Source organism: Pleuronectes platessa, chromosome 9 (assembly GCF_947347685.1).
Source record: "Pleuronectes platessa chromosome 9, fPlePla1.1, whole genome shotgun sequence".
NCBI classification, from domain to species: domain Eukaryota; kingdom Metazoa; phylum Chordata; class Actinopteri; order Pleuronectiformes; family Pleuronectidae; genus Pleuronectes; species Pleuronectes platessa.
Window position 1 is genome coordinate 896,062 of NC_070634.1, and position 16,174 is coordinate 912,235.

A 16,174-nucleotide genomic window follows, 5' to 3' on the forward strand; every position below is an offset into this window, starting at 1 on the left:
CCGTAATGACGTCAGACAAGTGTCTCCACGTGTTTATCAAACTCAGTCCTAAAGATGGATACAATTATTATTAATGGTGACTTTAATATACATGTTGACAATAAGAAAGATTGCCGTAGCGTAGCATTTAATTCAATACTAGATTCAATTGGTTTCAGTCAGTGTGTACACCAACCTACTCATTGTTGTAACCACACACTTGACCTTATATTATCGTACGGTGTCGGAATTGAACATTTAACAGTACTTCCGCGCAATCCAGCTCTATCAGACCATAATTTAATAACCTTAGATTTTTCAATAACTGAATATGCCACTAATAAAAAACTCATTTTCTAGATGTCTACCTGATAGTGCTGTAGCTAAATTTAAGGAAATAATTCCAATTACATTTAAACCCGTATTATCCGTAGATATAAAGAACAAATTCTTAAAAAACCCGAGCTCCATTGAGATCGACCACCTCGTCGATAGCTCTGCAGACTCATTACGATTAACATTAGATTCAATAGCCCCTCTAAAAAAGAAAAATGTCAAACATAGTAAATTAGCTCCATGGTATAATTCCCAGACAAATGAGTTAAAACAATCATCAAGAAAACTAGAAAGGAAGTGGCGCTCCAGCAACCAGGTTAAAAACCTCATAGACTGGAAGAATAGTGTTAAAGAATATAAAAAGGCTCTCCACAAAGCAAGAGCCGCCTACTATTCAAAACTAATAGAAGAGAATAAAAACAACCCCAGGTTTCTCTTCAGCACTGTAGCCAGGCTGACAGAGTCACACCTCCACCGAACCCAGTATTCCTCGATCCCTAAATAGCAATATCTTTATGACCTTTTTTAATGATAAAATTCTAACTATTAGAAATAAAATCAACCATCTCCTGCCCTCAATTGGCACTAATACCCTCCCAACAACAGAGATCCCAGAAACGGCTGAGAATCCTACCCATTACTTAGACAGCTTCTCTCTGATCACCTGTGATCAGCTTACCAAAATAATCTCAGGTTCTAAACCAACAACCTGTATCTTAGATCCCATTCCTACCAAATTATTTAAAGAACTTCTGCCCCTAATTGATAGTTTGTTACTTAATACAATCAATCTGTCATTATCATCAGGTTATGTACCACAATCTTTTAAAATAGCAGTAATCAAACCCCTTCTCAAAAAAACCCACTCTAGACCCAGAGGTTTTAGCTAATTAAAGACCAATATCTAATCTCCCCTTACTGTCTAAAATCTTAGAAAAAGTGGTAGCCAATCAGCTGTGTGAGTTGCTCCAGGAAAATAATATATATGAAAACTTTCAGTCGGGGTTTAGAGCCAATCACAGTACAGAGACAGCCTTGGCAAAAGTCACTAATGACCTTTTAATAGCCTCAGATCAGGGACTTGTGTCTGTTCTCGTTCTGTTAGATCTCAGTGCAGCATTCGACACAATTGACCATCAAAATCTATTACAAAGATTCAAACAATTAATTAACATTAATGGAACCGCCCTTAACTGGTTTAAATTGTACTTTTCTGATTGCTCCCAATTCCTGCAAATTAATGATGAGTCATCTGTGCGCACCAAAGTAAACCATGGTGTTCCACAGGGCTCTGTGCTCGGCCCAATTTTATTCTCATTATATATGCTTCCACTAGGAACATTATCAGGACACACTCGGTAAATTTCCACTGCTATGCGGATGACACCCTGTTATACTTATCAATAAAACCTGAACGAAGTAATCAATTAACTAAACTTCGAGCATGTCTCAAGGACATAAAAACCTGGATGACCCGCAATTTTCTCTTATTAAACTCAGACAAAACAGAGGTTATAATACTTGGCCCCAAACACCTTAGAGATACATTATCTTGTGGAAATTGCGATGAAACACAAAAGGCAACTTCCATCAAGTTGGACACACAAATTGTGCTCCGTTTATTAGCATCAAAACAATAACAAACAAGATGGCTTTTAACATCCCAGCATGCCTTGGGGTCTCAGACGTCATTACGTTCCCATCATGCATTTGGGATCCTGACGTCATCACGTCACCCGGCATGCCCCGGGGTCGACGTCATCGCCCTCGTAGGAGACTGACGCCGACACATTAAGTAAACCACAGTGTGCCGAGGGTGAATTATGTAAGTCCCCTATTCACTCCAATCTAATGATACAACAAAACAGTCAGGAACTTGGGATTGATCTTCGATCCTGATTTATCCTTTAATAGTCACTTAAAACAAATTTCTAGAACCGCTTTTTTCCACTTTCGTAATATCTAAAAAATCTGACATGTCCTTTCGCAAAAAGATGCAGAAAAACTAGTCAACGCCTTTGTTACATCGAGACTGGTCTATTGTAATTCATTATTTTCAGGCTCCAGCAGTAAGTCATTAAAGACTCTACAGCTTGTCCAAAAGAGAACAAAGAAAAGAGAGCACATTTCTCCAGTATTAGCATCGCTACACTGGCTTCCAGTTAAATCTAGAATAGAATTTAAAATTCTCCTCCTCACCTTCAAGGCCCTTAATAATATCGCGCCTTTTCACCTTAAAGAGCTGTTAGTACCTTATAAACCCACTAGAGCACTCCGCTCCCAGAATTTAGGCCTACTTGTCGTCCCTAAAGTAGAGTAGGAGCCAGAGCTTTTAGCCATCAAGCTCCTCTGCTGTGGAATAAACTACCACTTTCAGTTCGGGAGGCAGACACCATCTGTTCGTTTAAGAGTAGGCTCAAAACCTTCCTTTTTGATAAAGCTTATAGTTAGAGCTAATTAGTGTGGCAGAACGTTACTTGTTCTATTTTATGACACATGACACACGGAGCTTCTTTTTCCAGCTTCTCCTTCCTCTTCTCCATCCCTATCCCCCTTCCCCGGAATCCCTTTGCTTTATCACCCGCAGATCCAGGGCCTCTGTGGCCGCACCATGGATTGCGGTTTGTTGATCGCGCACCGGGGGTCGTGGTGGTGGACCCAGTGTGGCGGATTCGGTGTCGTGTGGGCTGATCGTGGTGGTGGTGGCGGACCCTGTGTCGCGTTGGCATCGGGTACGGGCATTGGACCAGGACCGCGGCGGCGGCTCGTGGTGGGTGGCGGTGGACGGTGACAGAGGACTGGAGTGGCGTTCTGGTCTGGATGGTGGATCGTGGTCCTGCTGGTTGCTGACCATGGACTGTGATTGCAGCAGAACTGCTTGGCATGTCATGTTGGGGTTGTCCTTCGGGATGTTTACCCTCATCAAATGCTGCTAGAGACTTTAATCTTTAATCTTGAAGACTTAAATCTTGATGATGTTTTCCTGCACGTGGCATCTATTGCACTTCTGTCCGTCCTGGGAGAGGGATCCCTCACATGTGGCTCTCTCTGAGGTTTCTACGTATTTTTACCCTGTTAAAAGGGTTTTTAGTAGTTTTTCCTTACTCTTGCTGAGGGTTAAGGACAGAGGATGTCACACCCTGTTAAGCCCTATGAGACGAATTGTAATTTGTGAATATGGGCTATACAAATAAAATTTGATTGATTGATATTTAAATGCAAGTTCAGACCCATGCCAAGGATGGTAAATGGTAAATGGTTTTGTATTTATATAGTGCTTTTCTAGTCTTGATGACCACTCAAAGCGCTTTACAGTACAGTTTTAACTTCCACCCTTTCACACACACATTCATACAGTGCATCTATTCGCAGCACTTTGTTATTCTATGGGGGGCCATTCAGGGTTCAGCATCTTGCCCAAGGACACTTCGGCATGCAGATGGGTCAGACTGGGGATCGAACTGCCGACCTTCAGGTTGGAGGACAACCACTCTACCCCTCAGCCACAGCTGCCCTGAACCCAGCTAAACTCAAGGGTTATGTCCCTGTGGAATCAAAGAATACAATGTTGGTAATCTACTGCAAAAAATGTCAATGCGACAGTATACATCTTGCCTTTGGTCGTTTCCAAAAAAGACCCCGACAGGTATTCATTCACAGAAGTGTAGAAATGATTACATGTCATTGAGCAGATGCTTTTATCCAAAATAACTTACAATGCATCCAACATCTATGGGGGGCAAATACTGGGGTTCAGCATCTTGCCCAAGGACAATTCGGCATGAGCTTGGATTCAAACCACCTTCCTGTGTGGAAGACAGCCACTATACCCACTCAGCACCAGACGATAACTAATTTCAGGTTTGGTAACAGTACTTGTCTTATTTGTCTGTAAACATTGGCAAAATGGCATCTAGACTTGTTCTTGGGTAGGGCTTACTGTCACACACCTTAAGGTTCAGGTTGAGCATGTACAGTTCAGTTACATCAACATCCTGGTTCATGGGTTTTCAAGTACATGTAGCCCTCCAAAAATGTGATTACTTTGGTAAAAAAAATAAAAATACCTCGGGCCCTAATGTGTCCTTGCAGTGTTTGGTGCTCTGACCCTAATACAACTTTGACAGATGGACAAAAGGACGCAGTAGTAAATTATGCTCCTAATTTATGTGTTTGTACCCACACTGTTTTTTAGGGGGATTCTGATGTGCGAACATACAAAATAACATCCCAGGAGCCAACATCATCATTAGCCAGTTCCAGGCTTCAAACTCCACAAGAAGAGGTACAGTGTAAAAATATTATTCCCCCAAAAAACACAAATCATTTCCAAAAATTAAAATATGGGTGAAGAAACACGTGTTTCCATCAAAAAAGTGATAGAAAAATCCAACATATTGAACTTGTAATGTTTTACCAAATATGTTTTGTGTTTTGCTTACCTCTCTAACTTTCAGCACACCACATTGTGGAAGAAGAAGGACACAGAGGATGTGGTTTCTGTGCTCCCCTGCCAGATAAAAGGCAACAGCCTTATTATCCACCACAGTGAGTTGAAGTCACTTCAACCTCACAATTGGCTGATAGGCAAGGTATTTTAAGCTTCTTTTTTTTTCCAGCTGTAGTTCCAAAAATGAATCTGTTCTAATATGTAGTGTAATGTAATCTTATCATGTGTTCAAGGAATTACATTTGTCTTTAAAGCAGTTTCACATATCTTTTATATTTAGATTTGTGAAATTACAAATTGTGTTTCTCACAAGAATTCCTCTGATTTAGGCAATTGAAGGACTTTTACAGCTGGAGGCAAATCAGCTGCAGGATGGGAAAAACCTCTACATTCTCAACCACTACACAGCAGGTGTGATCCTGTTTGGGATGAGAGAGCTGGTTGCCCGTCAAAGTTTATCCAAGGTAATCTGGATGCTAAGTGTGTGCCTGTGTTTGTGTGTGCGTGTGTGTGTGTGTGTGTGTGTGTGTGTTTGAGCAGAAATTTTAGGTACAACAAATGTAATAGAGGCAAGAATTAAGATGTATTTTTTGTATTATTTGTGAGTAGTGAAATGCATCATTTTATATCGCTGGAAATATGTCAAAATAATGATTCATACTGAAACTAAAATAAATATTTTTATACTTTCACAGGTGAACTTGGAGAACTTCCAGGGCATTGTTTAATTTGTAAATGTTTCAAATGAATACTGCAATCTTTTGGTTAGTAAGTGAAGTTAATATATAATCCTGCAGATTTTGGTTTTATTATAAACGTCTATTAAATATTTGGTTAATTGAATTCATTAAAAAAAAAATTGTACATAAATGCAGTCAACCAGACTGTTTATCTGTTGGATCCTGCACCAGGTTCCAATGAGGAAGACGACTCCAAACTTGCTGCCGAAAAACTCAGGTTATTTTAATATATATAAATATATGATACTGGATTAACCATTTGTGACCACATTTCAGTATGAATACTTTGATCTCATTACAATTTTCCTTTTATGTTGCAAACCTTCACTGTTATTTTTAATTACAAATATCTTTCATAAACAACACACAGTGAGTATCTGAAAAGGAGGAGAGCGAGCCTGGAAAAAACTGAGTGGTTCGACAAAAAATGGAAATGAGGAGTAATGACTCATCCAACACAGCAGGATTGCAGTAGCTGTGGGGTCATTGTCATCATGGTAAGTGATTTTGGATGTCATTTGACACCTACAAATGTATTGTTTTTCTTAAGTGGTTTAGGTCACACTTGTCTTCAATACATTCAGTCATTACACAGTTTTCTGTATTATAATCAGCAGTAGAACAGCTATGTTGGTTGGTTTAGATGGCCAGGGCAGTTATGAAGGCATTTCCAGCTGTTCCAGTCCTAACATTTGGGACATCCAGTAATGAAATGGCCACTGAGAGACAAAAAATGGCTCTTCAAATATTGAAAGCATCAGGTGTGTGAAGAGTATTTGTCTGTGGTTTGAATTTCTACTGACAATCTTTACGTAAGCTTCAGAGGAAAGTGATACTAACTGTGGAGCAAAGGGAGGGTTCAGAGCAGTCATACAATCTCCTCTTAAGATATACATTCAGAGCTTTAACAGTGTAGCTTTTGATTAAGGATTGCCTAAACATTTTAGTTATGGTTCATGCTAATCCATAGGCCTGGGTGACGACAAAGGTGAATAGAGCTATTTATTAGATCTATGTTTACCACGACATGTAAATATGCTGCCTCTAGAACTAATCTGTATTTATACTTACTTACAATACAAGGGTGGAGGTTTTAGTATGTACACTACTGCATGTTAGAATAAATTTCACATGTTGGTGTTTCCAATTTATTATCGGTTGTGCTTATATTTTAGTGTTTGATTTAGCCAATAATTGTGCCATGTGTTCGCTGGCAAAACCACCTGGATCAGGGCCTCCATTAACAAATTGGGTGAGTATTTTAAATTTCTCTTTATTTTTTTTATTGTTTTGATTAATATTTTTGAAGTTCAATGAGAGTGTCACAAGACAAGCTGCTGTCAGGTTTTTCAAGTTGAAAAATGGGGTAGGATTAAACTGATATTAAGACTGAATGTCATTTTAGTTACATTGCCTTAAAACTCATGTAATAGCATTTATAGTTGCATTTTCAGGTGTTGTGGAAGCAGAAATTTAAGTGGGAAATTCAACATTAATTCAAAACATATAAGCAAAGTATTTACACTGATCATCCATGACATGTTTTCATGCTTTTTAGTAACTACTATGCAGAATAGTATTATGATTGCACAATGTAATGAAAAATGAACATCTTGATTTTGTTTGGTTCCCTATAAGCCTCTGCTTTTACAATGCAGCTCTATCTCCCACTGGGTCTGTGGCATCCCTCTGCAGTGTCCATCAAATTCAAACAGTACTTATTCCCCAAGGTCATTTCCACATTGTCACGCACAGATTCAATGTGACAAGTGTGAGAGATGGTTCCATGAACAGTGCTTGGATATGGACACCAAGGAGCTGCAACAAGCAAGGGATGAAAGCTGGAGTTGCTGTTTATTCACAATTTAAAAGGGATTCATTTCGAAAATTTTGTTCAGTCTTTCCTGATATAATATTGCTGACACTCAGAGATGGTCTTCTATCATGTTGAAGTGGAATGAGTCGGTGAAAACAGGAGGTTTCTTCTCAATTTGAATGTGGACATTGCATTGTCAGAGACTCTAGGAACAGGAATCCACTGGAAATACTTTAAAATTCATTCAAATATATAGCTAAAATATAGTTGTGTTTTCGTGCTTTTTAGGCGCTCCGACTATCTGTACCACTTTACTGTATAAGGCACAAGTAGACGCGCAACTAAAACCCGAGTGGCGGCTGGCTTCCCATATGACGGCTCACTTTACTGCAGTACGACACTGAGGGTTAAAGTGACGGAGCGATCCGGAGTCATGATCAGTCATCATCGAATAATAACTAACACATTCATGCAGTGGTGGGAAGTAACGAAGTAGAAATACTTCGTTACTGTACTTAAGTAGATTTTTCACATATCTGTGCCTTACTTGAGTATTAATTTTCCTGACGACTTTATACTTTTACTCGTTACATTTGAACACAAATATCTTTAACTTTCTACTTCGTATTTTCTCAAAACTGTCTCGTTACTTGAGCAACAGAGGTTGGAGCAACGTGCACCTTTACACACGGCGCGAGTTTCTCTCTCGCGCGCTCACCCGCTGCCCCCTCCCTCGGGAGATGCGCAGGTCCGGTGGTGTGTTTGCTGTAGGGGGGGCAGCGCTAGACCCTAAAGAACGAATTATAGTACTGCGACTGCAACTGCGGTTGCATCGACAGACTCGTTTTGGTTTATGGTTCCCCAAGGATTGCGCGTGTTATAAAGCAATTCCCAGGCCAGAACAATAGGCAGAGTAACGTGTTTTGTTGAAGACGACCTTAGAGACACCTTTCTTCTTCGTCGACTGTTTATTTACATCGCCACTGCGGCTCCACATAACCTTTTTCTGGCGGACATAACCGCCAGTCAGTGACGGGTTATACAAGTGGTCATACTCTCGGATCTCTTCTGCCAAATGCTCTTCTATTTGGTCCATATTCGTTCTTCTAAATCTTCCTTGGGTTCTGCCGGTATTATGAGGCATGAAATCGGTAATGCGATTCCGGAAAGGATGAAGTTAGCAGACCAATCACAGCCTTGCGGGCTGCGTGAGGCTTGCTGAGCTTTGTTGTATAGTTAGAAAAAAGTATTGCGTGCCTGCGTAAAATCCAAATATAAATCGGCCTTAAGCGTCCGGAGGTTGGTCGGTTTGCCTTGGTCGACCGGGGTCGAGCAGGCTGTTCTGGTAACGATCCTGCCGCATGTTCACCATCAGAAAGCTTGCTAAGAGTTTGACTTCCTCCAGATAATCCAGTTTGATCGTCTTCTCGGCGCTCCGCCCGGGGCCGTGACCGACTCTTGCAGGGCTGATCCTTATCCGAGGACCTCACTAAACCATCCAATCGGGAGTAGCGATGTGTGTACAAAGGGGAGGGACTTAGTCAACGCAAGCACATTCCCCATCCATTTATTCCCTTTAGAATTATCCAGGTGCTCATGCAGGAGCTCGGTTCAGTTCAGTCTTTAGTATTCTGTCTGAAATTTGGCAGCAAAACAAGACTGTCCAGTGATTTTTTCTTCTCTGTACTACCCCTACTAAGTGCATGCTAACAAAAGAGAAACTATCTTATTTAGTGTGCCTAGATCTTGTTTCCCTTTGCTGAGTTATCAAAAGGGGCATTGTGTATCATTCCTGCTACTGATGAAAGTTCCATGTCTAGTGATATGTACAGAATGCTTTAGTGGTTATACTGTGGTTTATTAATGTTCTTAGGCAGACACAAGAGGCACTTGATTATAGTTGATTCTTTGTTGTCTCTAAAAGTTCAGATGCACTATTCCATTACTATTGGAACCTCAGTATCTAGTGTTCCAAATTTGTAAAAGTATACATTATATATAGCCTGACGTTGTCATACTCACAATTCTAGTCAGAATGTGAGTCCTCTTGTCTCAATTGGATAGACCTACAATCAATCAGAGCAACGTACGTCAAGTATGTTAAGCGATGCATTGATGCATTGTGAGCGTCCGGTTCACACCGGACGCTGAAGCGACGCCAAAGCGACGCTTAAGCGCAGCGCCAAGCCTTAAATAACAGCTGGCTCCCATCGACTCCCATGTTAAACCTTTGTGCGGGTCACACCGGAGGCTGAAGCGCCGCGCTGCACCAAGGCTGCCTAGCTCCGTGCAGCGATTGTTTGGCGTCGAGTCAATATTGATGACATATTTTATACGATATAAATGATCAAATATGCATCCCATACTTTGAATTCCCCTTCTGTTGTCCTGGAGTTTTAATTTTACCAATGACATTATTAAATGTCCCCCTCTGCTCATCCACTACAACCACACAAGCAGTGATAAAGATAAAAAGAAAGAGAGGGGGGAGGGCTACGTATTCTCCACATAGGCTTGAGTGGAGAATACGTAATTTACCCTCGACACCCAACATTAACGGAGCAAACAGCGGAGAAGTTCTTCAACATGGATGACATCAAATTAATAATTGAAGTGAAGAAGTACTTCAATTATTGAGTATGATCCTCGAAACATGTTGTATAAATACGACACCAAAAAAGACAAATGTTGAGATGCTGTTGCTTAATGTTGGAGCAACAAGTAAGTATATGCTTGATGACTACTGGATCAACGGGTGATATTATTAGCGCTGCCCGGCGGTTCAGCGTCGCATCGGCGTCGCTTCGGCGTTGCTTCAGCGTCCGGTGTGAACAGCCAAGCGCCGGCGCGATAGGGATGAGCGCGGCGCTTTCGCCTCGCCTCTTCGTTCTCTGTTCCTCTTTCAAAATGAATGTGCTGGCGATGTCTTCTAAAACAGACGCAATGGCAGCATCTACACATCTCAGCTCTCAAGCGGCAGGCATGTTTGTTGAAAACTAATTCAACCCAAGTGCACTTTGATGACGTGGTTGATTATGTTACTGTTGATCATCTGTCCATCATCGTATAAAGCCCGCCCTGACAATCTGATTGGTCCGAACATTTTCTGTTCGGGCATAATTTCTCCCCAACGATCGACTCCAGACCGAACTTCCCGACCTCAAATGTTGTGGGCGGGACTAAGTTCGTCTGGCATCCAGGCTGCATTATATGTATATTGTTGTTATAATTTTGCAGTCAGTTGAAATACATCTTGAGGAGAAACATTTTGGGTTGTTTTGTGTCTGTATAGGCCTACTATAAAAGGCACTTTCATTTTTAAGTTTGGTACTTGTACTTTTACTTTTAATACTTAAGTACATTTCAACACCAGATACTTTTGGTACTTAAGTAGATTTAATATGAGCTACTTTTACTCAAGTCATTTTCTGACGGGTGAGTTTTACTTTTACCGAAGTAATTTCAGGTAAGATATCTGTACATTTACTCAAGTATGGCTTTCAAGTACTTTATACACCACTGCTTTCAGGTAAGATATCTTGTACTTTTACTCAAGTATGGCTTTCAAGTACTTTATACACCACTGCATTCATCCGATTATCCGTTTTAGTGAAGAGGAACAGAGACAAGCATACACACACACACACATACACACACACACACACACACACACATAATGTGTATCTCATAACAATGAGATGCTTAGTCATAATTATGAGATACTATCTCATAATAAGGAGATAGTAAGTCATAATTATGAGATGGTATCTCATAATAATGAGATACTACGTCATAATTATGAGATGCTAAGTCATAATTATGAGATGCTAAGTCGTAATTCTGAGATACTATCTCATAATAATGAGATGCTAAGTCATAATAATGAGATGCTAAGACATAATTATGATATACTAAGTCATAATAATGAGATAGTATCTCATAACAATGAGATGCTGAGACATAATTATGAGATAAAAAAAAGAAATCTTCATCTTTATCTATCATGGTTTCAATGCCTTGATATTTGTACGATTCAAGTTTTCAATAAATAAAATGTTTTTCACTTGCTCAGCGCATATCAACAAGGCCCCCATCTGACTTGGACTCTTATTCCGCCCTGACGCCTCAATTCTGTGTTACATTAACACACATAACAGTATATTGCACATCCACAAATTTCTCATCTGTTTTGCATTTTCTTTTATTTAACTTTTTATATCTTGTATATATTTTTGTTTTGTTTTATATATAGTTATTTCTCTCTTATGTGAAGTACTTATTGTGTTTTTGAAGTACTTATTGTGTTTTTATGTTTTATGTTCAATGTATGCACCTTTTTTTACCAAAGAAAATTCCAGGTAGGTGTAAACAAACTTGGCAATAAATCCTTTCTGATTCTGATTCTGATACAGGTTTCCACGGCGACGCAGGGGATGGGCGGTGTTACATCAACCGGAAGTAGAGCAAGCAGAAAATGAAAAGGAGACAGACGAGCATTTCTTTCATGTATACCACCATGCACAGATATATGTTGAATGTGTGAAATCAGTACAGTGGTACCTGGTGGCAAGGATTCCTTTTATTATTAATGAGCCGACTGTATGCGATAAGCAAGGGCGGTCCCGTCCACTGCATTGACAACCTTTCATTGACAGCGATTAAATCCACACTGTTGTCATCGTTACCATAGAAGACTACCACGACTATCGTTGAGTAGGATTACTGCCGAACTTTCAGCCCGTACTGTTACGGTTTCAACATGCCCAACCGGCAGTGCCCCAAGAGGCTGTGAGTTGCCTTTTATTGACGTTATAGCCTGCTTTTTCCATCTAGAAATTACTTGGCAGGGGAAAGCAGACAGGCACAGCTAGGGTTAGCCTTCTCCGTGCTGCAGTCCTGGGCTTTTACATGGCTTACTGTTGACATTGTTGTGCACCTATTCCTTCCTGGACATCTCAAAACCAAGAAGTATTTTATGGGATTCACTTCGGCAAAGGAGAAGCTAAAATGGTGAACTGGAGGCGGCTACTACGAATGTCCAACCGATCGTTTCTGGCCTTCATATTCTTCTTCTCCATGTCCACCACTTGTCTCTACTTCATTTATGTGGCTCCTGGAATAGGTAAGTAAACAGGTGTTTACACTGACGCGAGTCAAGGTAACTCTTAATGCTATTACGTGTGAATTAATTTGTGCTGCCCAACTAGCTGTAGTTGCTTACGATTAGCTTACAGGCTAACTACTTCACACCGAAATGTCCACCCCAGGACATGATTTCAGGCTAACCTTCATTATCGTGCGATATTAAATAGCGAACTGCTTCTCCAAGTGGCAAGTGGATTGCTATATTGTCTAAATATAGCCCATCGTGTTGAAGTTATGACAGTTCAAAGCATTGTTATGAATGAAGTGGGGCATCACTGCAGATGCTAATGTTATACATACATACATACATACATACACACTATCTTAAATTTGCCGTGCACTCAACATTTTTCTGCAATCTGCTTACATCCACACCAGATTTCACCTGTGTGTGATTAAAGAAGCTTATTGCACTGCCGGATGAACCTGTGTGTGCATTGGGGATCGTGGCTTGTGCTATAAAGTGCAATAAGAGTCTAGGTATGGGCTAAGAAATGTAGAGCTTCTTGGGGGGGACTTTATGACTTTGACTGATTATATTTTCTAAGGTAGGTCACAGTTAATGAGATTCTCCAATCAGACATGTTCACACAATAGGGGAAAACTCTGGAGCCCTCAGGTGAGGGGTGGCACAGCATGCAGAGCAAGGCAGTAATGTATTGATTAAACTCTGATCACCACTGATATTTAATGGACGTCCACACTAGCCTTTATCAGCAAAAACTCTATTAACGTCTTTGTCGCATCTTTTTCATTTATGGCACTGCTTATTCATCATGAGATATTGTTATTCTTTAAAAAAAAATGTTTTATTATCTGTTGCATGTAATCAACATGCTCATTAGGTCGCGGTGAATCCTCCCCAGGATCTTCTGCTGTATTCTCACTTCCAGTCACTTGGATGTTTTACAAGGGGGCTGGCAGAAGAGACTTAATAAGATCAGAGCCTCTCACTCTCACAATTGAGTTCTCAAGTCCCTCTGGAAAATATTAGTAAATTATCTGGAATTTGATACATATCTGAATGTAGCTTTGAAAATAATATATTTAAGAGTAATAATAACAGGTAAAGTTGAATTGCAAAAACACTACTATATTTGTAAATTTGTAAAATCTTTACCAAAGTTAGCTTATAATGTCATCAAGGCCGCCATAATTTTTGGTCTTTGGTTTTTGGGTCATTGCTGAGATATGAATTATATTAAAGGGGCATTGTGTAAGCTTTCTCTATGGCTCTCTGCAAAAACAGGATATAATCCTCATATCTAAGTGTGTAGTGATCCTAAAATAAAAACAGTAGTGTCACTGATTTGATCGTATGAGTGATAAAATAGTAAATTTATAATTGCTATCTTAGATCGCCATATTGCCACAGTAGGGCAAGCCAACCTGGACAAAATTTGTCACTCCTAAATTACGTCATGCAAAAAAGACAGCGTAAAAAGCGCTATCCTAACCGAGTAAAAGCCGTTTTTTTATGGCGCTCTTAATAAAGAACGGTGTAAACTACGGCTTTTATGGTAGGGTAAATACAGCGCTTTCTGTGCTCATTGACACTGGGCGGTGTAAAGAGTGTCGTTGTATTGATGACAGCGCCCATGGATATCACAACAACTAATATCGAACATTGATCACTCATTCAGTGAAGATGACAGGCTGACCAGACTATTCGAACACCGATCGCCACCATATGATTTGAGCACTGATCGCCTTTGCAGAATAGCACATTATCCACGGTCCATAGTAATATTCTCTGTCATTGAAGAACCCAATAATAATAATTAAGTAAAAAAGCATTTTGGAATTGTAACCTATTACCTTGTTGTATACACTAGTTTACTGTTACCCAGGTTTATTATACTGCTTTATGTTGCATGTTGAGTTGTGCAATACGACTTTAGGACTTTAAAAGGTTGTGTATTATATTTGTACTTCTTTCATCATCAGTCACAGCACTTAATTATTTTATATACACATGAGTTTCATTAAGAAGCTATTCATCCCCTCCACTGGGGTAAATTTGATTCCTCTACCTACGTACCATAGTTTACTGTAGGACAGATGTGTGACCTCTTGGTGATGATGGTCTTTTTCTTAGATTTTCCCAGTAAAGGGTTTGTACAACTATATGTCCAAAGCTATATGCAAGCCTTTCTAGGGTCATAATGCTCTTAAAAGACTTGTCAGACAGCATCATTTTGTCGAACCATATGTGCAATCAGTATAATTTTATATTAAATAGTCTATTAACTTAATCAATGAGAGAACAGAGATAAGAAATGTGATTGGAGTGTTTTTTTCCAGCCAAATATTTGTTCAATGGCCATTACTGGAGTTCCTAACTATGCCAACATTTCTATTTTAAGAAAAAATTATGAATAATAAAAAAAAAAATATATATATATATATATATTTTAATCAATACATTGATAAAAATAACTTTTTTATGGCACTTATCAAAACAAGGTAACAAAGTGCTTTACACAAACATCCATGGAAAAATGAAGAATGACATATTATAAAAGGTATTCAGTTCAGTTAAATTTTAATAGCCAAATCATAACATAATAAGGTCAAGACCTTAAAATGTATAGAGAAACCCAGCAGTTCCTACAATGAGCAAGCACATTGGCGACTGTGGAGAGGAAAAACTCCCTCTTTTTAACTTGGAGAAACCTCTAGCAGAACCAGACTCAGTGCAACTAGAACTATACATGCACCCACACATTGTACACCTATAACTCCAGAGGCATGCATTGTGTTTTCCATAGTTCATTAATGTTTTAGTAGATTTTCCCATTTATTTTGATTTTAATTCTGTTTTCTTCAATTAATGAGTTTTTCCCTTCATCCACTCTGAACTAATGTATGGAATTTTTATAAATGCAACTCTAGATGGCATTGATTTCCCAAAGATGTTTGACAAGGTTATGCACATGAGATGCTTTTGCGTAACCCTGCTATCTAACAGACAAAGAACCGTGGTTGACAACATAACCTGCTTGTCTGCTCATCTTTGCATGTTTATTTCTTTGTGCAATTTTTAATCAGATTCATCACAAGGTAGCTGTGATTAATCCCCATTTCTAAATACCCGAAAAATCCCCGTTTTCTCTTTATATTGTTGTGGGAAAGATAAATGACAGAATGTGGATATATAAATTTAACATTTGTTTTTTTAATGATCACAAATGAGTGTCAAAATGATGTTATTAAGTTTGAAATATAAAATTAAATCAAACAAAACAATACCATACCATACTTAAATTTGTCTGTCTCTTTGCTATGCCTCTGAGCAAACATAGGAAGATATTATTTAGAACCCTTTTTTATCCAATTTAAACTTAACTTCTTCCTAAACAATTGGGGCATACTAGCCTTTGCTCTCTTTTTTTTTTTTGGCAAATATGGGATGGTGGAATACAACTTTTTCTTTTTTGAATCAAACAAACAACATAACCTTTACATAATTATATGTGAAATGTGAATCTGAGCCCATCTGTAGAAACAGTGTTGTGCCAGTTCAAACGGTCATGTGTTTAGTTATGAATCGATGGTGCCGGATCATGTCTGCGTGTCGCTCAGGTCATTTTAACACTGAGTCTTGACTGTGAGTGTCACATCTTGTGTTGTACTGAGCACAAAATGTGGATGAGTCATTATCATGATGTTTAAATGCAGCCTCACAAACTCTGGAGCGAATTAAAC

General features: G+C 39.3%; 1 protein-coding gene across 7 annotated transcripts in view; it reads left to right on the forward strand.

Moving 5' to 3' along the window:
* Nucleotides 1-11,767: 11,767 nt before the first annotated feature.
* The window catches only part of b4galt6 (UDP-Gal:betaGlcNAc beta 1,4- galactosyltransferase, polypeptide 6), a 55,825-nt gene continuing 51,418 nt past the window's right edge, over nucleotides 11,768-16,174 (forward strand). For 2 of the 7 annotated variants that reach the window (XM_053431109.1, XM_053431111.1), the window contains exon 1: nucleotides 11,772-12,443. In XM_053431109.1, coding sequence (XP_053287084.1) covers nucleotides 12,329-12,443 — 115 coding nt within the window. In that variant the 5' untranslated portion in view covers nucleotides 11,772-12,328. Of the gene's footprint in view, nucleotides 12,444-16,174 lie in introns of all 7 variants that reach the window. The other 5 variants (XM_053431113.1, XM_053431110.1, XM_053431107.1 and 2 more) reach the window with 5 other exon arrangements.